We start from the raw sequence: 25554 nt of genomic DNA, 5'->3' as shown, positions 1-25554 counted from the left end.
ATGTATTTATTTATTCATCATTTTTATATGAATTTCTCATTTTATGATTTTTTTTTGGCTAATGACTTACTAGTTGCTGTTTATTTTCTATTTATTTTCGACTACAGAAATGTTAGACAAAAAAGCAAATTCAACCGACCTTTTTATTCAAGTTCATAATGGGTCGTAAAGCAGCGAAGACAACTCACAACATCAACAATGCATTTGACCCAGGAACTGCTAACAAACGTACAGTGCAGTGGTGGTTCAAGAAGTTTTGTAAATGAGTTGAGAGCGTTGAAGATGAGGAGTGTAGCGACTGGCCATTGGAAGTTGACAACGACCGATTGAAAGCAATCACTGAAGCTGATTCTCTTAGAACTACACGAGACGTAGCCGAAGAACTCAACTTCGGCCATTCTACAGTCATTCGGCATTTGAAGCAAATTGGAAAGATGAAAAAGCTAGATAAATGGGTGCCTCATGAGCTGACTCAAAATAAAAAAAATCATAGTTTTGAAGTGCTGTCTCCTCTTATTCTATGCAACAACAATGAACCATTTCTCAGTCAGATTGTGACATGTGATGAAAAGTGGATTTTATAACTGCTCTAACCACTGAGTAGTGATGAACAGCTCACTTGGCTGGACACAGAAGAAGCTCCAAAGCGCTTCCCAAAGCCAAACTTGCACTAAAAAGTCATGGTCACTGTTTGGTGTCTGCTGCCCATCTGATCTAATATAGCTTTCTGAATCTTGGTGAAACTATTACATCTGAGAAGTATGCTCAGCAAATCAATGAGATGCATTGAAAACTGCAACGCCTGCAGCCAGTACTGGTCAACAAATTGGCCCAATCTTTGTCACAACAACGCCCAGCTGCACATTGCACAACCAATGCTTCAAAGGTTGAGTGAACTGGCCTACAAAATTTTGTCTCATCTGCCATATTTACCTGACCTCTAGCCAACCAACTACCACTTCTTCAAGTACCTCAACAACTTTTTGCAGGGAAAACGCTTCCACAACCAGCAGGAGGCAGAAAATGCTTTCCAAGAGTCTGTCAAATCCCAAAGCATGGATTCTTATGCTATAGGAATAAACGAACTTGTTTCTCATTGGCAAAAATGTGTTGATTGTAATGGTTCCTATTTTGATTAATAAAGATGTGTTTGCGCCTAGTTGTAATGATTTAAAATTCATAGCCCGAAACCACAATTACTTTTGTACCAACCTAATACTTTCTGACATGTATAGTAAGCATGAACTCTTGATACAATTTTGCCCAGGAGTCAAAGAGCTCTGACCTTATTAGTGAACCATGTGTTAATAGAGATAAAGAGCCACCATCTAGCTCCACTTGATAGTCATTCTCTGGGAAGGGGAATGCTTTATTAGACTGCTGTGTCTTCTCTGGTGGAGATCTGGCTGGCTGAACAGGTCTCCTCATGTTCCACGTGCATTATTGCAGAAGATGTATATTCAGTAGAAGCCTACATTCCCATTACAGGACACTTCTCTGAGTAAGAGGGTATAAGTAACTCTTCTCCTTTATCAGAACATCCAAACATGTTCTAAAAGTTTTTTTTTTTTCTTTTAAAAGAGAATGTTGTCTCAAAGAGATGTATGTACGCAATCAAGCTGTCTTTGTAGCAGTGGGAATACAGGAAGTCTTTCTGGATCTGACGACTCCCCTTCAGATTCTGTAATTTCGGAAAGTGCTCCTCAGTCATTTCCCTCACTGTACCAAAAAAAACATAAAGGACTCAAAGCCTTTCCCAACTTACTAGTTTAGAGAGAGGGGAACTGCATACTTTGGGAGTCACTTTCCATTTTCCAATTCTACACTATCATACTTCTGAGGCTATTTTCAACAAGGCTACGTCAGAAACTGAAGACTCTCTGTTTCAAGAGAGCTTTAGCTCTCAAGAAATTTAACAAGCAACTTGGGGAGACAGTAAATAAAGACAACAAACACTAATGAACTGGTCTACTGTGCCCAGTAGGTGCTTCAGAGAATGAGCTTTGAGTGGGTAGATCTTGAATTGTGAAGAATACGTAGGACTTAAAAACACAAGTTAAAAAGGGGGAATTACAAGGAAGGGAACCAGTATTTCTTGACAATGTTTGCATTTTTCCCCCATTTACCCCTCAAAAACACCCTATGAAATATTATTAATTTTACAGACAAAGAAACTGATTCTCCATGAAATTAAGTAACTTGTCTGAGGTCAAATATAAGTAAGTGGTACATCTGGGATTTGAATCAGTTCTATTTTACTACAAAGCTTCTTGGCTTCCCCCTAGTCAATATTACCTCTTTAAGCAAAAAAAAAAAAAAAGTTAAAAAGTTGGCACTCTAGGCAGGGAGGAATAATGTGCTGAGCAAAGCAACAGGAATAGGGATTCTCATTTGTGGTTGGGAGGCCATGAGAAGTACAATTTGATAGAGATGGAAAGGGTGGAGTGTGTGTGGGCCCTGGAGGGCTATCAGGAAAGAAGCCATAAAGAGCAATGGTAGCTGCTTTCTTTCTCCAGATTCTCCTGAGAGGCCAGAGGTTGCTGAGTTGCCTCCACTTCTGTCTTCACCACCTAGCCCGTGTAGGTAAATGTGGGAAACCAAGCATATGAGCATTAAAATAAAACAAAGCAATAACAACAACTCCATACACCCACTGTCTAAACTTTACTATGAAGAACACCATGTTTCTTAGAGGCAATTCTTAATTAGGATATAAATAAGCATGATTATTAAAGGCAGAGAGGAAAGAAAATGATGACAATGATACTGATAATTTAAAAAATACACTGTTCCTAGTGAGTGTTCCCTGCCTTTAACTTTGGTGAATTTGCCTCTAAAGCATTATTCACCTTGACACAAGCTGGGTAAAGCAAAAGGACAAACCATTTCACACTGGAACCCAGTGAAATCCTAGCTGTGTTTCCTGCAGTTGATTTCGTCCTCCAACCTCTGCATCCCTTATTTTTCTCTCCCACCCTCTATTATAAAAATTTAATTGGTTTCATCTTTTAAAATGTCTACAATTTTTAAAAATGCTTTATAGGTCACTTATAAGATATGATATGCATAAGATCCTGAAGCTAAAATTAGTCCTTCTGCATGACCTCAAAGCAGACACCCTCTTGAAGCAAGCCTCGTAAATTCTAAGAATGTCCTGCCCTCCAACTCAGGAAATCGGGGCCAACACCTCTGAGGGAGAGGGCATAAAAGGGGATCAGGGAGAAATCGGGGAATTAAAGGAATAAGAAGTTTATTTTAAGCTATTTCTTGGAAGTAGGCAAAATGAAAATGATCAAGTAAAAATTACATTTTAAAATTAGAACTGTTGATATGAATTTTCTTAGGCTGATGGTTAAAAACAGACTGGTTTAGTATTCTGGTGTGATTTCCATGATTAACCAGTCTAATCATAGAAAGTCATATTGCCTAATTCTTGAATGACTCCTTCTAGCTGCGGGAGGGAGAACTGAAGAACTTCAGAAAAAATAACATATCGACTCTTTGGACTATAGTATAGGTCTACTCGCTAAAGAGGAACTAAAAAAAAGTTGCCTATATAGAAATATATTGCTTGTCTTCTCAGCAAAGGTAGAGATAATGTTTTCATTAAAGAAATACAAGGAAATGTTGAAGAAGGATAAATGGAAAGATACCTAAAAAGTAACAAGTATCTTCTGTGCATATGGCTATTACTTCTTGCTGATGCAAAAATGAGGAGATTCTGTGGCTTAGGCTAACCTTGACAGGCTTTTTGGGGGCGGAGGAATTTATGATTTAAATGAAATGCTTGAGATAACAAGGTCCCAGATGAAAATGGAAACACTTTCTTCTGCTTAATGTTCTGTATTTGCTTGCAAAGAATTTAGCATCCAATTCAAATCCTGGCAGTCTGATTTTTCTTAGAATTAAGAGAGGATATGCAGGAGATATAAGAGATCAGTGTTCGATTCCTGGGTGGGGAAGATTCCCTGGAGGAGGGCATGGAAACTCACTTCAGTACTCTTGCCTGGAGAATCCCAGGGACAGAGGAGCCTGGAGGGTTATAGTCCACAGGGTTGCAAAGAGTTAGACACTACTGAAGCAACTTAGCATGCACACAAGCAAGAGAGGATAAGGCAATACCAACTAAGCATTCAGAAAACTAAGATCAGGGCATTTGGTCCCATCACTTCATGGCAAATAGATGGGGACGCAATGGAAACAGTGACAGACTTTATTTTTTTGGGCTCCAAAATCACCACAGATGGTGACTACAGCCATGAAATTAAAAGACGTTTGCTCCTTGGAAGAAAATTTATGACCAACCTAAACAGCATATTAAAAAGCAGAGACATTACTTAGCCAACAAAGGTCCGTCCAGTCAAAGCTATGGTTTTTCCAGTAGTCATGTATGGATGTGAGAGTTGGACTATAAAGAAAGCTGAGTGCTGAAGATTTGATGCTTTTGAACTGTGATGTTGAAGACTCTTGAAGAGTCCCTTGGACTGCAAGGAGATCCAACCAGTCCATCCTAAAGGAAATGAGTCCTGAATGTTCATTGGAAGGACTGATGCTAAAGCTGAAACTCCAATACTTTGGCCACGTGATGCCAAGAACTGACTCATTTGAAAAGACCCTGATGCTGGTAAAGACTGAAGGAGGGAGGAGAAGGGGACGACAGAGGATGAGATGGCTGGATGGCATCACTGACTCAATGGACATGAGTTTGAGTAAACTCCAGGAGTTGGTGATAGACAGGGAGGCCTGGCGTGCTGCAGTCCATGGGATCACAAACAGTTGGACACATCTGAGCGACTGAACTGAACTGACTGAACTAAGCATGAAACTACAAAGAGGGTATTTCTGGTTCTGGAACAACCATGAGATCTTACACTTATCAACATCCTTTTTTTGCAGTTACAGTGCTGCCTGCATAAATTGGGTTATTAATATTAACCTCCCCTACAAGGGTATTCTGGAAAACAACTAAATATTTAATACACCATGTCTAAGCCTAAGTGTCCTAAGGGAGAAAGGCACAATTTATTCTGCGGCTAAACAGATTTTCAGAGTAAACTAAGTTCTCAGGAACTCCTATCATGACTAGGGTTAAAGAAATCTATTTTCTCTTATTAATTCTGTTTACAAAGGTCTTAGAAGATTATTTTTCAACTGGAGTTGGGGAACCGCTTACTTATTAAAAAGAATTCTTCTCTTTTGAATCTCATAAGTTGGTAACGAGATTCCTGGGTGGATTAGGAATCCTTTAGGGTTCCTTAGGATTCTTTGGGGTTTGTTATAAAGAAATGCTACAAAATTGAGGCATCAAAATTTTGTAGGAGCTAGTAACTAATTTTCTATTTATTTCTCTAGTAAGAAATCTATCTTTTAGGAAAAATGGTAAGATAAATTGTCAAGTGGACAAAAGTGTATCTTTGAGTTACTCACCATTGCTAAGCAAGATTATTTTTTTTAATTAAATTTTATTGGAGTACAGTTGCTTTACAAAGATTACTTTAAAATATCACCAGCAAAATTTAACTGTGGGTGACATGTGGGGCTTGGGACCACACTGAATAACAGGTAATAGTGAAGAAGTAAGAAGCCTTACTGCAAACGGATTCCTTTATGATTTCTACCTCAAAGACTTACAGACCTTGTTCTAAAAGCAGCATTCCACAGTATGAACTCAAATCCTGCCTAGATACAGCCTTACCATATGAACTTGGGCAAATCAACTTTCTTCTCTGCATCTAGGTTCTTTACCTGAAATAGATAAGCTACTGTCCAACAATAAGAGGAGTCTCAGTAAACACCACTGCTGAAACCACGGTGAACATAAGCACACAGAATTCCTTGAATTTAAGTGGACCTGAGACAAGAGAATCTGCCTCACTTCCTCTATCTTGGGCTGTCCCCCACTTAGAAAGATGAGAGAAATCATTTCCACAGTTGCAATGGCTCAGACTTGTTCTCATTCAGCACTTACTGCTGAATGACATTCTTGCAGGAAGTTTAAAAGTAATGGCTACGTACTGGCTGACCTTAACTGCCAGAGAGAAAACAGATCATATTAAAGACTTGAAATCAGCAACCTCAGGATTACATAGGCATTTCCTCATGGTGAGGTGAATGAGTCAGAAGTGAGTTTAAAAAAGAAAAGCTAGCAAAGAAAAGTATGTGACCTCAAAAAGAAATGAGAGCAGGCGTGGGGGAGATAAGAGAGAAATTCTTTTCTGCCATATATTCTAGAGTTAAATTCTATCCTGGGGAACACTGTTCATCCATCGTGGGGGAATCTGATTTGTACTGATTTCTGTAGACCTATAGGCCCTGCCTCCTTTTAGAGGAGGAGGAGAATGAGCTATAAATCTGGTCTCCTTGTCTTGCCCTGTGGCACTCCCTAAGTGGCTAAAGTATAGGGTGCAAAGTCAGCATCAGCTGAGACAGACACTATGACATGGAGGCTGTGAAAGAAATGACTCCAGTGAAGGAATCCAAGCTCTCCACAGCTATCACTTCCTCCAGAAACGGGAAAGATTAGGTCAGATCCCTAAACAAGGGAATTTAAACATTAAGTTTACTAGGAAAGATTTCCCCATGCAGCAACTATATAAAAATTTAACTGTCATAAGTGCCATTATTATTATTATTAAATTTAAAAATCTGTTTTACTTCAGCCTAAGGAAATGGGTTTTGAGCAAGAACATTGGGGAAACAAATCCAATAGATTTTCTCACACTTACTGATCTATCCATGAATGTTAGTTTTTCAATGAGGGTCAACAAGGACATTTGTTTGTAATTTTCATTAAAAACAGTGCCGACAGGAGGTGGGAAAATACAGGCTACCTATTAGGTGTGTCAGCTTCTAGTGGACAAGTGGGACAATGTAATTCCTTTTCTCTACCCCCTCCTACGGTGTGGGAGCTGCAGACCTTAAAAGATCTATATATGTACTGTATAAAGCATTCTGTGGATACAGCTAATTACCCTTTATTACCAGGTATTCTCAGTGGCTCAAACTTGAAATGCCATTAGATAATTTGCCATATGAACACATTCTAAGGGCTAAACATTGGGAGGAGGGTGTGGAATGCATGGGCCAGCATATGGAGATGAAAAAAGGAATGGTCCCTGCTCTCAAGGAGTTAGAAAAGTCCTGTAGGAGACTTCTGTCTTGTACACAAATAACTGTATCGGCAAGTCACAGGAGCTAAAGGAGAGACACAGGTGGAATGACTACTCATGCATTACTTATAATTAAGGGATCAGGTAAGGCATATGGCAGAAGTGGGCCTTGAAGGATGGGCAAGATTAGAATTTTTATTCAGGGAGGGAAGGAGGGCACGAGGGAGAGCTGGGGAGAAAACTACCGAAAACGACACAAGCAAACACATGGAACCAGGAAAGCAGGATGTATGTGGTAGAGAAAACAGGCTGCCCACAACAGCAGCGCTGTATGCCATGTGTCACGGTTCGGTACAATTTCCACAGTGTTGCAAAAGAGAGAATGACGTTAAAGTCTCTATGTAGTCAGTGAGCTTAAATTAAGCACCCTTATTTGAGTCAACCACAGACTCTTGCAGTAAGTTCAGTTCAGTTCAGTTCAGTCGCTCAGTCGTGTCCGACTCTTTGCGACCCCATGAATTGCAGCACGCCAGGCCTCCCTGTCCATCGCCAACTCCCGGAGTCTACCCAAACCCATGTCCATAGAGTCGGTGATGCCACCAACCATCTCATCCTCTGTCGTCCCCTTCTCCTCCTGCCCCCAATCCTACCCAGCATTAGGGTCTTTTCCAATGAGTCAACCCTTCGCATGAGGTGCCCAAAGTATTGGAGTTTCAGCTTCAACATCAGTCCTTCCAATGAACACCCAGGATTGATCTCCTTTAGGATGGATTGATTGGATCTCCTTGCTGTCCAAGGGACTCTCAAGAGTCTTCTCCAACACCACAGTTCAAAAGCATCAATTCTTCGGCGCTCAGCTTTATTCACCGTCCAACTCTCACATCCATACATGACCACTGGAAAAACCATCGCCTTGACTAGACGGACTTTTGTTGGCAAAGTAATGTCTCTGCTTTTAAATATGCTATCTAGGTTGGCCATAACCTTCCTTCCAAGGAGTAAGCGTCTTTTAATTTCATGGCTGCAATTACCATCAGCAGTGATTTTGGAGCCCCCCAAAATAAAGTCTGACACTGTTTCCACTGTTTCCCCATCTATTTCCCATGAAGTGATAGGACCAGATGCCATGATCTTAGTTTTCTGGACGGTGAGCTTTAAGCCAACTTTTTCACTCTCCTCTTTCACTTTCATCAAGAGGCTCTTTAGTTCTTCTTCACTTTCTGCCATAAGGGTGGTGTCATCTGCATATCTGAGGTTATTGATATTTCTCCCGGCAATCTTGATTCCAGCTTGTGTTTCTTCCAGCCCAGCGTTTCTCATGATGTCCTCTGCATATAAGTTAAATAAGCGGGGTGACAATATACAGCCTTGCCGTACTCCTTTTCCTATTTGGAACCAGTCTGTTGTTCCATGTCCAGTTCTAACTATTGCTTCCTGACCTGCATACAGGTTTCTCCAGTTGGCCTCATTCAATTCTTAATGCGTGGAATAAGCCTGTGCACAGAGGGTGCGATGAGGGAACAGGGGAGGGTTAGGACATTCCCTAGCTACTCACAACCTTTGTGGTTTGTATTTACCTCTCCTTTCTCGTGCTCAAAGTGTTTAGTCACCTGCTGGTGCCAAGGAAGAAAAACTCTAGTAAAAAAAATCAACAGACCTTAACTCTGGTCCTCTTCCTCATAATACAAATGGAGGCACAGAGATAGGCAAAATGGGAAAGGGACCTACCATTAGAAGCCCTGTTGCTTCCATACGGCCAATGCACCAAATCAAGAGTAAAGCACTAGAAAAATAAATGATACTGTTTCCTTTTGCTTTATGCCACCAAATGAAAGTGGCCTGAAGGCATTCACCTCAGTTGCCACTTTGCACATAATAACATACTTTCCAGGACTCTGCTCTTTCCCAAATTTTAACATTTATGGTTTTTAGGCCGTGTACAGTGAGAGATGGTGAACTATTTGTTTAAATTTTCCTATAGTTGTATTTCATGTCATCAAGGGAAACTGGCTGTATTATCACAGGTGTACCAGGAATCAGAAGACTTGATCAACACCACACAACCTGTCAACTGCTACTACTCTTTCTCCTAAAATGTGATATGCTTTTTAAAAAAAAAAAAAAAACAAGCATCACTTTGGATATTTGTGATCTGACTGGGTTATTAAGTAATGCCTGACAGCTAAAGCAGTTTAAACTTTGAGAGTGGCAAATTGTGAGTATCAAATTTGGATTTGTTGTCATAAAAATCAACTAAGTGAGAAGACAAATTCAAAGCTGTGTTATTTTCAACAGCTAAGAATTCTGATTTAAATTTCTCCTGTATTTTAAATATCATAATAAAATAAACTTTGATGGTTAAGAAAAAGTAACAGATTACTGAGATTTTCTTGGTCAAAGAGCACAAGAGTTTAGTACGAAACAAATTCAACTACTAGTAATAACTAACATTGAACGAAAAAAAGGGAGGAAAAGCCCAAACCAGCATATATATGACCACATACATGTACATGCCAGGTTTCCTCAGTCCTGAGTATTTTAAATCTCACCAGTACTCTTTTCTAGTGATTATCAGGCCCAACTGCTATATTTCCATTAAAAAAAAAAATCATTCAATGATTATATTTGTAAAGGGGCTTAAGTACGTAGTACTCACTGTTTTAAACAAGAACTCCAAAACTGGTGAAAAGTGAAAGTTGCTCAGTCACGTCCGACTCTTTGTGACCCCATGGAATAGTCCACGGAATTCTCTAGGCCAGAATACTGGAGTGGGTAGCCTTTCTCTTCTCGAGGGGATCTTCCCAACCCAGGGACTGAACCCAGGTTTCCCACATTGTGGCCAGATTCTTTACCAGCTGAGCCACCAGAGTAATTCATTTCACTAGTTGGTTCACAATGTACAGAAAGAATTTTCTGAGGTATGGGTCACTTAAAAAAAAAAGCCCACTCTAACATAGCATGGATTTGTAGTGTGTGTGTGTGTGTGTGAGAGAGAGAGAGAGAGAGAGAGAGAGAGAGAGAGAGAGAGAGAGAGAGAAAGTTCTGCCAACTAGAGTATTTTTTGAATGGAGAAGAGTCATGCAAATGCTTGCTATATGAGATAGCAAAGCTTAACGTCACAAACTGAAATATCTCCAAAAACATCTGCTACCATGAATGGACACTGAAAATGTAAAAAGAAAGAGAGCATCCAATGAACTTGCCTAACTTCCTTCACACAAAGTATTCATAACAAGATGTTAGCCCCTTTCAGCTCCTATCAGGAGACATGTACAACTACAGTGACAAACCACACTAAATGCATCTTGTTCAGTAATTAATGAGGGCTGGATAAAACAGACCCTATCTTGCTCAACCATTTTTCTTGCTGGTATCTACCATCACTGTGACCTCAGTGATGTGAACGTTAGAAAATGTTCCTGATGCGGAATGGAGCCTAAACACAAAGGGTGATGTCTCAGTAGAACTTTCCAACCCTATCTGCAGAGAAGCGATCACAAAATATGAACAATACCTTCCAGTGGGTTATGTCCACACTACATACACAGCAAAAAGGAGGAAGACTTAATTTACATGATCTAGACTTAATTTATAAACTCAAAAATGTAACTCACTTCCTTTTGGTTACACAAGATAGTCCCCCTAACACTGGCAAAGACCATTTGCACATCTGAAGTTGTCACAAACTCTGTAACTCAAGAGAGATTATCTTAATAAATTTGCAACTTCTTATTTTTAAAGAACAGCATTCTATAACTGAGTGATAAGCTGTAGCGTGAAGCTGACTTCAGTAAGTGCAACTGCGGCGTCTAAAGTAACCACGTAGCTGCTGCTCTCGTTCTCAGTCCTCTTGGAGCAACACAGCCAAGCTGCAGTGACTCGGTTCCAACAGTCCCACAGACAGAGAATAAGACCACTTGCCCTGTGTTTATTACACACAGGGGCTTAGACTACTCTCCTGACAAATGCCTTACTTCTTCACGAACCTGCCAAATTTTTCTATTTCTTCACTTACTTTCTTATGTTTCCATAACAAGTGAATTTTTTAAAAGTCTTTCTTCAGTTCAGTTCAGTTGCTTAGTTGTGTCCGACTCTTTGCGACCCCATGGACTGCAGCACACCAGGCCTCCCTGTCCATCACCAACCCCGGAGTTTATTCAAACCCATGTCCATCGAGTCGGTGATGCCATCCAGCCATTTCATCCTCTGTCGTCCCCTTCTCCTCCCGTCTTCAATCTTTCCCAGCATCAGGGTCTTTTCAAATGAGTCAGCTCTTCGCATCAGGTGACCAAAGTATTGGAGTTTCAGCTTCAACATCAGTCCTTCCAATGAACATTCAGGACTCATTTCCTTTAGGATGGACTGGTTGGATCTCCTTGCAGTCCAATGGACTCTCAGGAGTCTTCTCTAACATCAAAGTTCAAAAGCCAATTCTTTGGCGCTCAGCTTTCTTTACAGTCCAAATCTCACATCCATACATGACTACTGGAAAAACCATAGCTTTGACTAGATGGACCTTTGCTGGCAAAGTAATGTCTCTGCTTTTTCATATGCTGTCTAGGTTGGTCATGACTTTTCTTCCAAGGAGTGTCTTTTTATTTCATGGCTGCAGCCACCACTACTATTTACATGTTATCTAAAGAATGATTCTTGGTATCATTAACTATTTGCTTTAAAGTTATTTTAGTTACACAGTGACAGGATGAAATACAAGTTATATAGTTTAGAATCATGCCATTAACTCCAAAATTAATCCAACTGTATACAGAACGCTCACTTTAATATTTCTATTATCCTAAAATTTATTCTTGTTTTAGTATAGATATTTCACTATTGTACAGAAAATACTTTTGATAAACTGAGATCACCAAATGATTTTCTAAACTGCTAAACCCGGAGCTTCTCACACCATTCACTCGTCCATTACTGTTGTAATTTTTTCCATAGGTACCAGTACCTTTATTTATGCAATGTTTTTCTTTAAATGGACTCACTATTTAATCTTACAATAATTTATGTTAAAAGGTAAAACAAGTATCACTTTTCATGAATGAGAGGTTTGATGTGGTTATACAATTCTTCTAATGCTAATTAGAGTAAGTCACAAATACTAAAATTAAAAAATGTTACTCAATACCACTTAAAAGCTTGTGCACCTCTGGTGGTATCTGTACCATATTTTAGGAACCAATACAGAGCACACTGTTAATTTCTTTTTCTTTCTCAAACCCTCTGTTCCTCTGACCTTCAAGACCTAGCTCCCTCTTGGTTCGCCCAGGCCCCTCTCTTTACTCACTCTTTCCCTGGCTCTGCTCCTTAAATATTAGCATTTTCTAAGATTCTATTCTTGGACTTTTCTTCTCACCATGAACCTTCTGATGGAACCAGTGGTATCTTGGAATGAACACGTCTACCACTGAACTTATTTTCCAGCCCTACATCAATGCATGGATAATTTCTTTCCCCCATTCCTCCTCTTAATTAATGACACGGACAATTATCCAGTTACCAAAATTAGAAACCTCTAAAGTCAATTCACATTTTTAGTCTACTGTTTTCAGCCCTTCCTCTCTCCATGTTATCTCCAATTTCCTCTGCCCCACTTCATTCTCATTTGACAACTGGCCTCTTATTCCACTGAGAAGTAATCAAAAGTCTCACTATACCGACATCTCTACCTATACATTGTACCTTCTCCTATCTAAGGACCACCTCTATGCTATCTTTGTGCCTTGGATCCCATTCCCTTCTGTTTATTCAAGAGTTTGGCTTTTATATGCCTCTTCAATTACTTCCTCTTTACTGGATCACTCCTATAGGAACACAATGAAGTACCTCTTATTTTTAGAACAATAAAACCAAAACCAAATATCTTCGACCCCACATCCCCGTCCAGCAACCACCCCATTTTTCTGCTCCTCACTATAGCAAAACTTCTTGGAAGCGTTGCTAGCCATCTCCACTTCCTCATCTCCTCCACAAACCATTAAACCTTTTAGAAGACTGCCAGTGACCTCTGTGTTCCAAAATCCAACGCTCTACTCTGTCTTCATCCAACTCAAGCTCTTAGGATACGCCCACATAACGTAAGAATGATGATAACATAATTAACCACTCCCTGAAACACTTTCTTTACTCGGCTTCTAGAACAGAATACTTGCCTGGTTTTCTTATCTTACTGGCTACTCCTGTACTGTTCTTCCTCTTCTTGACCACTAAATGTTAGCTGGAATGCCTAGTAATTAATCATTGATGTACTTTCCTTTTTATAAAATCACTGAGGTAACATCATCCAATTTTGTGATTTTAAAAACATTCATAGGTCCATGGCTCACAAATTTTCATCTCTAGCCTGGGGCTCTTCCTTGACCACAATGACAGCTGTGTATAGCAACAGATAGGCAGTTGCTATACATCCAACTGCCTATCCAATACCATCACTTAAACATCTAGTAGGCAACTGAAACTTAACGTGTTTAAAACCAAACTTCTTTTTCGGCCTAAGCCTGCTCCTCTCTCAGACTTTCAGTTCAGTTCAGACTTTACTGTCTCATTAAATAGTTCCCCAAGTACAGCTACCAGATCTTCTGTGTGAAACCCCAAGGTTATACAGCAATCTAATGATGCAAAATTCAGAAGCGAACAAAGTGACACCTAAACCGAAAGGGACCATTTTAGGGGTGCTTTTAGGGCTCATTATGACTGTCCCCCATAATATAGCTCAGATCCACGTTTTATATAGGGATGCATGCATCTCTCTTGAGGGGTGATACAAGAAATGCAGTGATTATACTTTCATATGACTCAAAAATCTACAAATATGAATTCTTTTAGTCTTAGAAGTGTACTAGTTTATGACTTGGGGATAAAAGAATTATGCATGAGGCCTTGGAAGGCAGAGTACTCAGATTTCAGTCTCTGTGCTACCAATGACTGGCTCTCTGACTTGAGCAAATCATCACCTTTGGTTCTCGATTTGCTTTCTTATCTTCCTTGGCACCATCACATAGATACACAAAGGACTGTTTGGTAACCAAATAATTAATGCCTTTTAAGTAAAGAAATATAAAAATTTAGACACCTTAAAAGCTATGTGTTTCAGACTGTATCTTTCTTTCTTTTTTAGAGCATATATCTTCACTAACTCTCATCAAGAATGTGATAAAGCAAAGGTCCTTAACTGCTGGTAGCATATCTCGGATAGTCCACAGGAGGGCAGCAAAATGCAGGATTTCTTTTTCTTCAAATTCTGAACTCCACGAAAAATTGCTTTGCTGCTGCTGCTGCTAAGTCGCTTCAGTCGTGTCCGACTCTGTGCGACCCCATAGACGGCAGCCCACCAGGCTCCGCCGTCCCTGGGATTCTCCAGGCAAGAATACTGGAGTGGGTTGCCATTTCCTTCTCCAGTGCATGAAAGGGAAAAGTGAAAGTGAAGTCGCTCAGTCGTGTCTGACTCTTAGCGACCCCGTGGACTGTAGCCTACCAGGCTCCTCCGTCCATGGGATTTTCCAGGCAAGAGTACTGGAGTGGGGTGCCATTGCCTTCTGCGAAAATTGGTTTAAGCTACAAGTTATATAAATCTACAGAAATTTAGGTAGAACACAGGCTAAAACTAGCAGGCAATGGAATAAGTTATCAAAGGAGATAAGATTTAGGTAAATAGTAAAGAGATACTAAAAATACAGAAACACTGTAAAGACAACACAGGATAATTCTTTCACACACTGGAAAAGATAGTATAGCTCATGTAGGGACTTCCCTGGTGATCCAGGGGTTAAGATTTCACCTTCCAATGCAGGAGGCGCTGATCCCTGGTGGGGCAGCTAAGATCCCACATGCCTCACCACCAAAAACCCACAACATAAAACAGAAGCAATATTGTAACAAATTCAATAAAGACTTAAAATGGTCTACATCAAAAAATTAAAATCTTAGAAAAAAAAGATCACGTACATGATTTGGAAATTCTATTTTTTTTTTTCTATAATGGAACAAGCTTTCAAATACATATTATAGAGAAACATATGTAAAAATTCTAAGTATACTTAGTTAAATACTAAAGTCTGAGTTCTGTATAATATTTATTCATTTTTCTGAAGATCTGGGCCATAATTTTAAGTAGGCATGTGTCTCAGTAAATTAAGAAAAGATGAGCATTCAGAAATTAGGGGCTGATGTTTAAATTATATTCAGCTAATAACAATGCCATTGATAGTGGTATACTTATAAGCATGTGATGAAGTCTAATAAACATAACCTACCATTGGTCTTATGTTTTCTAGTATAAGAAAACAATACTGAATGAAGAATACTAAAAATAAATTATGCATATCAGAGATATAATAACAGAAAAACATATATTGCTTAAGTAGTAGAAAGCATCTTTGTTAGATATAACTTTTTAATTTTCAAATCAGTGAAGCTAAAGAATGAAAGTATTTAGAAGTTTGGAGTAATACATACATGGAAAATCCACTATCATATATATTACAGATACAATATTCACATTTTGTTTATACTGCTATTAAAATTATTTTCCATCTTTCATCATTAGAGAAGATAATAATTACTGCTTCATGAAAGTTCATTTTCTGTGAGACACTGCTACTTTCATTTTTTTACAAAAGTCCTTTTTTAGGGTTGAGCACTCATGAGAACTTACTCATATTCAAAACCATGGTAAGTTTGACAGATTCCATTTTACTTTTAAAAAGGCCAAGTAGGCTGTTATTGGACTTCTCCGGTGGCTCAGACAGTAAAGGGTCTGCCTACGATGCGGGAGACCCAGGTTCAATCCCTGGGTCAGGAAGATCTCCTGGAGAAGGAAATGGCAACCCACTCCAGTACTATTGCCTGGAAAATCCCATGGACGGAGGAGCATGGTGGGCTACAGTCCATGGGGTCACAAAGAGTCAGACACAACTGAGCAACCTCACTTCACTTCACTTCATGCTGTTATTGAAAAGAGTTTGTTAAAGTGGCCAGTTCAGTTCTAGTTAAGTTAAACTATAAAATAACAAACCAATAAATGTGGGGGAAAAGTATGTATTTCAAAACTGGCAAAATAAATTGCTTAATCAAAGCTGGAAGCACTAGCTTCTGTTTCACTGTCAATTTGAGAGTGGACAATTAAAAAAAACAATCTATTATGTTTTCCTTTCCAGGATCCTTGAAACTGTAATGGTCGTGCCCGACTCTTTGCGACCCCATGGACTGCAGCCCACCAGGCTCCTTTGTCCGTGAAATTTTCCAGGCAAGGATACTGGACTGAGTTGCCATTTCTTTCTCCAGGGCATCTTCCCAACCCAGGGATGGAACCTGGGTCTCCCACACTGCAGGCAGATTCTTTACCGACTGAGCTACAAGGGAAGCCCAATGCTAATATAAAATACCTATAAAAGACAAGGGTTTACTAAACAGTATTCAAAGGAGAGAGAGAGACGACGATGATAAGCAGTTAATATAAGAACACATGCAACTAATAAATGGCAGCAAATAAGATGACTTCTAGATTAACCAAAGTTTGGGAAAACTGTCAGATAAATGATTCTTCACTAAATGTCACACTGTTAGCTATAAAGAAAGTCTTTAGAAGCAGGAAAACTGTGTGAGCATAATGATAATGTACTTTCAAGCAGAATGAATCAGTATTCAAAGCTAAATATATTACCTGTGCACATATTACAAAAAATACACAATGAAAATCTGTGTGAAAAATGTCCATGATTATATATGAAAAGCAATAAAATACTTGCTGATGTTAAAAGACTGCTGATAATTTTACCATTTAGTTCATACTACCCAAGACATTATACACTATATTACACTTGCCAGAAAAAGTGTCTAATGTGGATCTTTAAAGAAAATGATTTGTGGAAAATTAATAATAGTGGTCAGAAAAATAGTTTTTTAAATGTTTTCCAAGAGTACTTAACTATTTTTGATCTTGAAAAACTTATCTGAAAAGCTTTCAGATGGTAGCTTTTCAAATAGACTTTCATAAGATAATTTTTTAGGTTGGGATAGGGTGAACAAGGGCAGCTTAAATTCTTATCCCAAAAAACCCAATTACAATATAAATTCCTTCATTATTATATGGAAATACAATCACAAGTCTTGCTGTCTCTGGAGACCTTGGTATAGTCATAGTAAAACCTTTAGACAGATAATATGTCAAACAAGTAAGATAACTTAAGATTCTTTCAATATTGCAAAAGATGAAAAAGTAAAGGATAGACAGAATCATTTGAAGATAAAGAAATGCTAATCATTACTCAGAGATTTTGCCTTCTTTTTCATCAAGCATTTAGTAAAGCTCAGAGATAACTGGAGAAAATGCAACTGTTAGGTTTTAAAATATAAGAAGTTTATCATTTTGATTAGAGGTGTTTGCACTTTTCAAATTTCAGCTTTTCAAAGTTGGAACTTGGCAAAGCAACCGTCAATAAATAGGATTATTGTGGAAACAAGTAATACGAAAACACTGTCAAAGAAAACTTTAATACTGAAATTAGTTCAGTATTATTAATGAGTTTTTAAACCTAGAAAATGCTACAGCATACATTTCCATTAAGAGTAATAGTATTTTTTTATGAGTTAGCAGACACTGGATTCTTTTCTAAACCAATTAACTGCAATGTAAAAAGGTCTATTTTTTTTAATTGAAAAAATTTTTAAACGAGCTCTGAAAGAATTAAAAATGGTATTCTCTCTTCCCAAGTCAAATTATTCTATTTTATTGTTATTGTATTGGATCCAATAATATTCTTAGACTAAACTGGACTATTAGATACTACAATTTTGAGAAAGATCTGTTTTAAGTGAACAGTTTCCTGAACTAGTTGAGACCATGTTCTGGGGGAAAATGCTCTAAGACAACCGAATTTCCTCTCTTGACATCAGTGACATAAAATAATAATAAATTTCAAAAAACTAAAATACTGGACTTTCCTGGTTGTCCAGTGGTTGAGCCTCCATGCTTCCACTGCAGGGGGCATGGGTTCGATCCCTGGCTGGGAAAGATCTACATACTGTTCAGGGTGGCAAAAAAAAAAAAAGAAACGAAAATACTAAGAAAAGAAAAAGAAAAGGCTTTTAGAAAAGTTATCACTATATACATATAAAACCCTTCTCCCCAGTAACAGAAAAGAATCAAGAGAGGTGAGGGAGAGGAGAGTAAGCAAAGAAAACAGGAAATAATCTATTACTATAAGCAGCTCATTGAAAAAAGTGAAAATCTGTTTATAAGGCAGTCCTTGGATGACTACAAAATTTTAAAGACCACAACATATTTTCTAGCATGACGCAAGAAGATTCTTAACTTTTTGAGTCATATTTTGCATTCATCATGAATTTCTAATGGCTTACTTTTACCTAAGACCTACTCTGTGAAAATAATCTCATTTAGTTCTCCCCAAAAGTACATGAGATTTTATTGTCTTTCATTTTATAGATTAGGACACACTTTACTGAGAATAGAAAGACAGTAATGACAGAACCAGGGCCCCAACATGAATCTGTATGACTCTAGCACTAGCCACTGCACTATACTGCCTGCTAAAACACTGTCTCAGGCCTTCAACAGTCACATACAAATTCTACTGTAGTTTAGATACTGCTCAGTACTGATCTGCAACTGAGCTATGGTGTTATGCTGCTGAGAGATTTTGTTTCTTCACCAGAAAACTGGGCTCTGATATTTAAAACGACCAACTGCCTTCCATTAAAATCCTAAGGCAGTGTGGTAAAGTGAATCAAGAAAACCAATTTGGATGCCAAATCTGGTAATTACTGATGTCTTTTAGACAAGTTACTTAATGAAGTGTGTGTCACTTAAAAAAAAAAAATCTGATAGAGGGAGCTGGAGTAGTCCTCTGGTCAAATACTGGATCTAATTTGAACATTAACAGAGCAACTACTGTGTACTCTACAAAAGCAAGGTACTGAGGATCCATATGTATATAAATTGCACCACTAGTAATTCAAATTAAACTCATTTTTATTTCTTCCCAGTGAAGGTTAAGCAATAATCAAATACTGTAGAACTACTATATTCAATATCCTATGATAAACCATAAATAGAAAAGAATATAAAAAAGAATATATATATATGTAAAATTGAATCACTTTGCTATACAGAAAAAATTAATACAACTTTGTAAATAAGCTATACTTCAATAAAAAATATTGAAGAAAAAAATACCATGGAACTCTTAGGGAATTCTAATTGATAAACCTACAATATCTTAGATACTAACTCAAATACTTCTGACCCAGGTAGATACACTTCTGCACATGCATGTACGTATATATGCGTGGTGGTGGTGGGGGAAAGTAGAAGAATGCATAGCGGATACCACTTCATGTCAGGTGACTATTTTAAAGGTGCAGTAAAGGTCCGCATCACCTTCACTCAAAGACAAGGGGCTGTATCTCAGTGAATGAGGATAGAAACACTGCTTCAAATCTCATGACATAGTCTGAATTCATGGCAGAAAAAAAATTTCCTTTGCCATAAATATCAGTTATTGTAAAACATCAGAGATTTTGAGAGGGAAAAAAAAACCTCACAGCTAATCAACCCCAACTGAATAATATACTTTCATCAGCCTTTCTCAAACTCGGGTTCTGGGAGAGAACTAAGCCAAATGTTCCAGAGTATTTATATAGAAAGCAATGAGTTAATTTCTTTCCTATATATCTAGAATTATGCTAGTTAAGTAAAATCCTTGGGAAAATTAAGAAAATGATTTTCTGTGTTCTGTTATCAAAACAGGAATCCCAACTGAACTCGTTATTTGCCCGGGATTAACAGCTGCTTACCACTGCAAACAGAAGAGGTGATGTTGTACAGAAAAGGATAAAACTGCATACAGCGAATTAGCTTCAGGCTGTTCTCACACTCTGGGCATTTGGTAGTTAATTTCAAAGCCTGTCTAAAGGCCTCAAGTGCCCCACTGATATTCTTCAGAGCAAGGTAAGCATTTCCCAGGCTCAAAAAGGTCAGGGGCTGAAAAGAAAAAAAAGAAAAATCAGCAAAATGTTAATGAATTAATATTTTCCGAGAGTTACCAAACCTTTACAGTGTATGTCTTTTGGCTTTTTTTTAGGTTATCCTATAAAAGTTACCCCAGCTGTCCATTTTATTTACATCAGCTAACTCTAAACTGTTTAACATAAACTTATTTTTTACCTTTTTATTAAGATAAAAATTACATCAAGTGGGTAATGTACATTAGTCTTAACTGCACAGCTATAACCACCACTCATCTAACGATATAAAACATTTAGAACATTCCCAGTGTCCTGAGAGGCTCCCTTGGGCAACCCCACCCCCAACTCCAGATGTAACCATTGATATGATGCTGTGACTTCTATCACCATAGATTAGTGCCACCTGTTGTTGAACTTCACATAAATAAAATCAAACAGCATGTTCCCTTGTGCATGTAACATGTATCCTTCTGTAGCTTCTTTTACTCAACCAAACCTGTAGTACTCAAAAATCCAGATTGTTTTGGCGTACTATATGTTCACTCTTTTTTAAAAAAATTGGTGTGCGATGTTTCCACACGTGAATACACCACACTGTTTGTTCATCCATTCTCCTACTGATAGGCTGTTACAGGATTGTTTGTAGTTTTTGATCTACTACAGATAAATTTACTATGAAGTAAACATTGTTGTAAATGTCTTCTGATAGACGTATTACTCATTTTCCTTGGGTATACATTTAGAAGTGGTTCTTAAGATAGGCATCCATTTAGTTTTAGGAGATCCAAGCAAATAGTTTTCCAAAATGGACATACAGACTTAATACTCCCACAAGCAAGTGTGAGAATTCACTGACTTGCTATTGTCAGTTTTTAGAATTTAGCTGTTTTAGCGAGATGCTTAAGTGGCATCTCACTGTGATTTTAATTTGCATTTCCTTGATCAGTAATAATACTGAAAAATATTTCATATACTTAGTGGCCATTTTGGTACCTTTATTTCTGAAGTGCTGGTGTTTTCCCCATTAAAAAAAAAAATGGGTTGTCTTTTTTTTCTTATTGAGTTGAAGGAGTTCTTTATGTATATACTAGACATGAAGTCTTTGTTGGACATATTTATTGCAAATATCTTTCCCAGTCTATCATTTGCCTTTTTATTTTCTTAATGGTATCTTTTGATAAACAGAAATTCTTAATTTTAATGAAGTTCAGTTTACGTATTTTTTCCTTTTGTAGTTAGTGCTTTATGAAATCTTTGCCAGCTATAAGGTAATGAAGACTTTCTCCTATGTTTTCATCAAGAAGTTTTATTGTTTTATCTTTCATATTATGGTACATGATCCACCTCAAATTAATTTTGTATACAATATGAGGTAGGAGTCAAGGTTCACTTCTTTTTCCATAGGGGATATCCAAGTACTCCATTACTACTTAATGAAAAACCCAAAGCTCCCCCAAAACACTAAACTACAGTTGCGCCTTTGTCATAAATCAGCCTTTTTTAAAATTTCTCTATCGTGTTCCACTTGTGTATTTCAGTATCTTTGTGCGAATTCCACTGATTTAATTACAGTAAGTCTTGAAATCTGATAATATAAGTCTTCCAACTCTGTTTTTTATTTCTCTAACCCCCAAATCTTTGTGCTATTCTAAGATCCATTTTTATGTAGATTTTTGAAACTACACATCAATTCACACACACAAATACATGCAATTGCTGGGAGTTTGGGATGAAATTGAATCTATAAATCAACTTAAAGAGAATTACACCTTAACAATACTGAATCTTCCAATCCATGTACATGATATATCAATATGCTATGCTATGCTATGCTATGCTAAGTCGCTTCAGTCGTGTCCGACTCTGTGCGACCCCATAGACGGCAGCTCACCAGGCTCCGTCGTCCCTAGGATTCTCCAGGCAAGAATATTGGAGTGGGTTGCCATTTCTTTCTCCAGTGCATGAAAGGGAAAAGTGAAAGTGAAGTCACTCAGTCGTGTCCAACTCTTAGCGACCCCATGGACTGCAGCCTACCAGGCTCCTCCGTCCATGGGATTTTCCAGGCAAGAGTACTGGAGTGGGGTGCCATTGCCTTCTCCGGATATATCAATATACCACCATTTATTTAGGTTTTTTCTTAGCAACGTTTTATAATAAGGATAGAAATCTTGTGCATCTTCCTTTAGATTTATTTCTAGATATCTGCTTTTTTGATGCTATTGTAAATAGTCTTAAAATTCTATTTTCCAATTGTTTTTTGAGACTTTGTTTTTATAAGCAGCCCAAAGTATTCAGTTGAGGTCATTTTTGTGGAAATACGCCTATGCTTAGTATTTGCTGTGTACAAACCATTTATTCTACACTTATTTTATCATTAAAAATATTTTAAAAGATCTAAGAATGTTGTATTCCCAAACTGCACAGTATATCTCCATGAAAGCAATATCTATAATTTTTTTCTATTTTAAATCATGAAAGTATGATGATACATTTACAGAAGACTTGGAAAATACAGAACAAAGTTACACACAGTTCCACTATATATTACAATTATTTTTTTAAGTAGTTAAATTAAGATTTTTAGTTGGAGTTTCAATATCAAACTCTCAAAATTAAAAGAATAGTCGGAAAAGTAGGATACAGTAGACCTGAAAAGAACTATGAACCAATTCAACATAATTAAGATTTATACAATTTTCACACAACAGCAGGATACAAATTCTACTTAAGTTCCCACAGACTATATACCAGGAGATATTAGAACATGCAACACCTATAATTTATTAGCTACTTGGTTCTGATTTAGGCTGTTAGGTCATCAGAAATATCTCACTATAACCAAGCCAAGGTTTACAAAATATTCCAGATTAAAGAGGTCTAATGTAAGTAGTTCTCAAGTTACATTTAAGGTATTACTTAGAGGTTTACAAGATATAAAATTAAGTTCCATACTTAAATTAAGTGTCTTTATATTTTCCATAAGGAAACAAAATATCATGATTATCCCTACGACTAGAATGATAACTGGGCAAATATCTTGTATTCAGATGAACTGGTTAGCATTTTAGAAAAAAAGAGTAATTTTCATGAATTCAGTCAGAAAATAATTACAGAGTGATTGTTTTTACTGTGTTTCAAATATTGTTTTTCACACTGGGGATACAGCAGGAAACAAGGAAGATAAACCTCTGCCTCAGTGGATCTTAGAGTCTCATGTCACACAACTGTGGGGATGTCACGCAATTGTGAGTAAAATGTGATAAAGCAAAGAACAGCAGGGAAGAGACATAAGCAGTACTAAGAGCTGGGAGGAGAGCGGCCTTTCATATAGAGGAGTAATGGAAAGACTCACTGAGAAGTTCGTATTTGTCAAAGACTTCAAGGAGATGAGGCACAAACTAGGAAGAATCTTAGTGGGATGAAGACCTCCAAGAAGAATGCTGGTCCCTGAGGAGGGACCACAGCCAGCATGTTCGTGGGACTGCGTGGAGGCAAGTGAGGCTGGAACAGAGTGATGGACGGAATGATCTCACAGATACGAGACAGGAAGAGTGACAAGGCCACGTGGGACTTTCTACCCCATTATAAATTCTTGTCTCTTATTGTGAGTTACATGGAGGGACACTGCAGAGATTTGAATGGACAAATGACAGTATCTGATTTTTAATAATAATCTCATTGTTTGCTATAATATGAATAGAGTGTAGGGTGACAAAAGCAAAAAACTTGGAAGCTAGTTAGGAGGCTACTGAAATAATCCAGATAAAAGATAATGATGGTTTGGATAAAAGATAACGATGGTTTGGATAAAAGATAATGATGGTTTGGATAAGATAGCAGTGGAATGAAGTGAAAGTCACTCAGTCGTGTCCGACTCTTTGAGACCCCTGGACTGTAGCCTGCCAGGCTCCTCTGTCCATGGAATTCTTCAGGCCAGAATACTGGAGTGGGTTCCCTTCTCCAGCAGATCTTCCCAACTCAGGGATTTAATCCAGGTCTCCTGCATTGCAGGCCGATTCTTTACCATCTGAGCCATCAGGGAAAACAGCAGTGGAAATGAAGATAAATGGTGAAATTTTGGGTATATTTTAAAAACAGAATCAGCATGTTTAGTTAATAGATTGCACCTGCCTTGAGAGGAGAAAGGTTCGAAGGATAACTCTAAGTTTCTGTCTTGAACTACTGGCTTCACTGTTTACAGAAATGGGGAAGACTGAGACCAAATTGGAACAATGTTAAGGAGCTTAGTTTTGGCCTGCAGTTTTAGTGTTTCAGACATTCAGTGTGTTTCAGACATTCAAGTGGAGATGTCAGATAAACTGCTGAATAAAGGAGTCTGGAGTTCAGAGCAAAGTTGATACATGAGTCAATAAGGAAAGAATAGTGTTCTTGAGATATGGTTCTGGAACAATTGGATATCCATGTGGATAAGAACTTTGATCCCTACCTAACATCACAAAGAAAATTTAACCTGAAATGGATCATAGGTCTAAATGTAAAACCTAAAACTATAAAACATCTAGAAGACAGCATAGGAAGAGATCTGTGTATATCCAAGAGTCAACTATTTAAAGACAAGCCATAGAAAACAAAATCAAAATAGGACTATTTTTATCAGCCTTCTTATGAGGACATCTTAAATCTAACAACAGAAATCAAAAGGAAGAAGATAGTAAATTAAGGGAATTTTTAAAAGCTAAGATAAAAAGGCAAAGAGAGAAAGTATTTTAAACATATGACAGATGGAGTTTAAAAGATTTTACTGTCTAAAGAATTCATATAAATTTTTAAAGATTCTAACAAAATGGGGGAGAGCAGAAGATGGCGGAGGAATAGGACGGGGAGACCACTCTCTCCTCCACAAATTTATCGAAAGAACATCTGAACGCTGACCAAACTTCACAAAACTACTTCTGAAGGCTGGCTGAGGACGTCAGGCTTTCACAAAAACTGCGCATTATCTTCAAAAGAGGTAGGAGAAATTATAAAAGATAAAAAGAGAGACAAAAGAGTTATGGACGGAGACCCGTCCCGGGGAGGGAGTCGTAAAAGAGGAGGAATTTCCAAGCACCAGGAAACCCTCTCACCGGCGGGTGTGGGGGAGGATTTTTTATCTCGGAGGGCAACGTAACTGGGAGGAAAAAATAAATAAAATCGACAGATTACGTGCCTAAAGCAACTCCCAGCAAAGAACCCCAGACGCTCGCATCATCCGCCACCAGCAAGTGGGGGCTGAACGGAGAGGAGCGGGCGGCATTGCCTAGGGTAAGGACCGGGCCCGAGTGCCCCGAGGGCAATCTGAGGGAGCTAACGTGAGATAGTAACCTAAACTGTGGGACAGCGAGAGAGAGAGAGAGAACTATCCCGCGAAAAGCCCAACTCTAAGGCACTGCCGGCCCGCTCACAGAACAAAGGACTGAGCGATACCAGAGGAGAGCTAGCCGGCTGCGGA

General features: G+C 38.1%; 1 protein-coding gene across 12 annotated transcripts in view; it reads right to left on the bottom strand.

Annotated features, from left to right (window-relative positions):
* Nucleotides 1–25554, bottom strand: part of TTC17 (tetratricopeptide repeat domain 17) — a 131323-nt gene that overhangs the window by 53361 nt on the left and 52408 nt on the right. For all 12 annotated transcript variants that reach the window (XR_014069604.1, XR_014069605.1, XM_081544965.1 and 9 more), the window contains one exon: nucleotides 19932–20118. Coding sequence is in view for 10 of the 12 variants with exons in the window: in XM_081544965.1 (XP_081401091.1) it covers nucleotides 19932–20118 (187 nt within the window). In the remaining 2 variants the exon portion in view is untranslated. The remainder of the gene's footprint in view (nucleotides 1–19931; nucleotides 20119–25554) is intronic.

This window comes from Giraffa tippelskirchi, chromosome 11 (genome assembly GCF_054371585.1).
Source record: "Giraffa tippelskirchi isolate mGirTip1 chromosome 11, T2T-mGirTip1v1.2.pri, whole genome shotgun sequence".
Taxonomy (NCBI): Eukaryota; Metazoa; Chordata; class Mammalia; order Artiodactyla; family Giraffidae; genus Giraffa; species Giraffa tippelskirchi.
The sequence above is the reverse complement of the archived record's forward strand: the minus strand, read 5'-3'. Positions and strand labels throughout refer to the sequence as shown.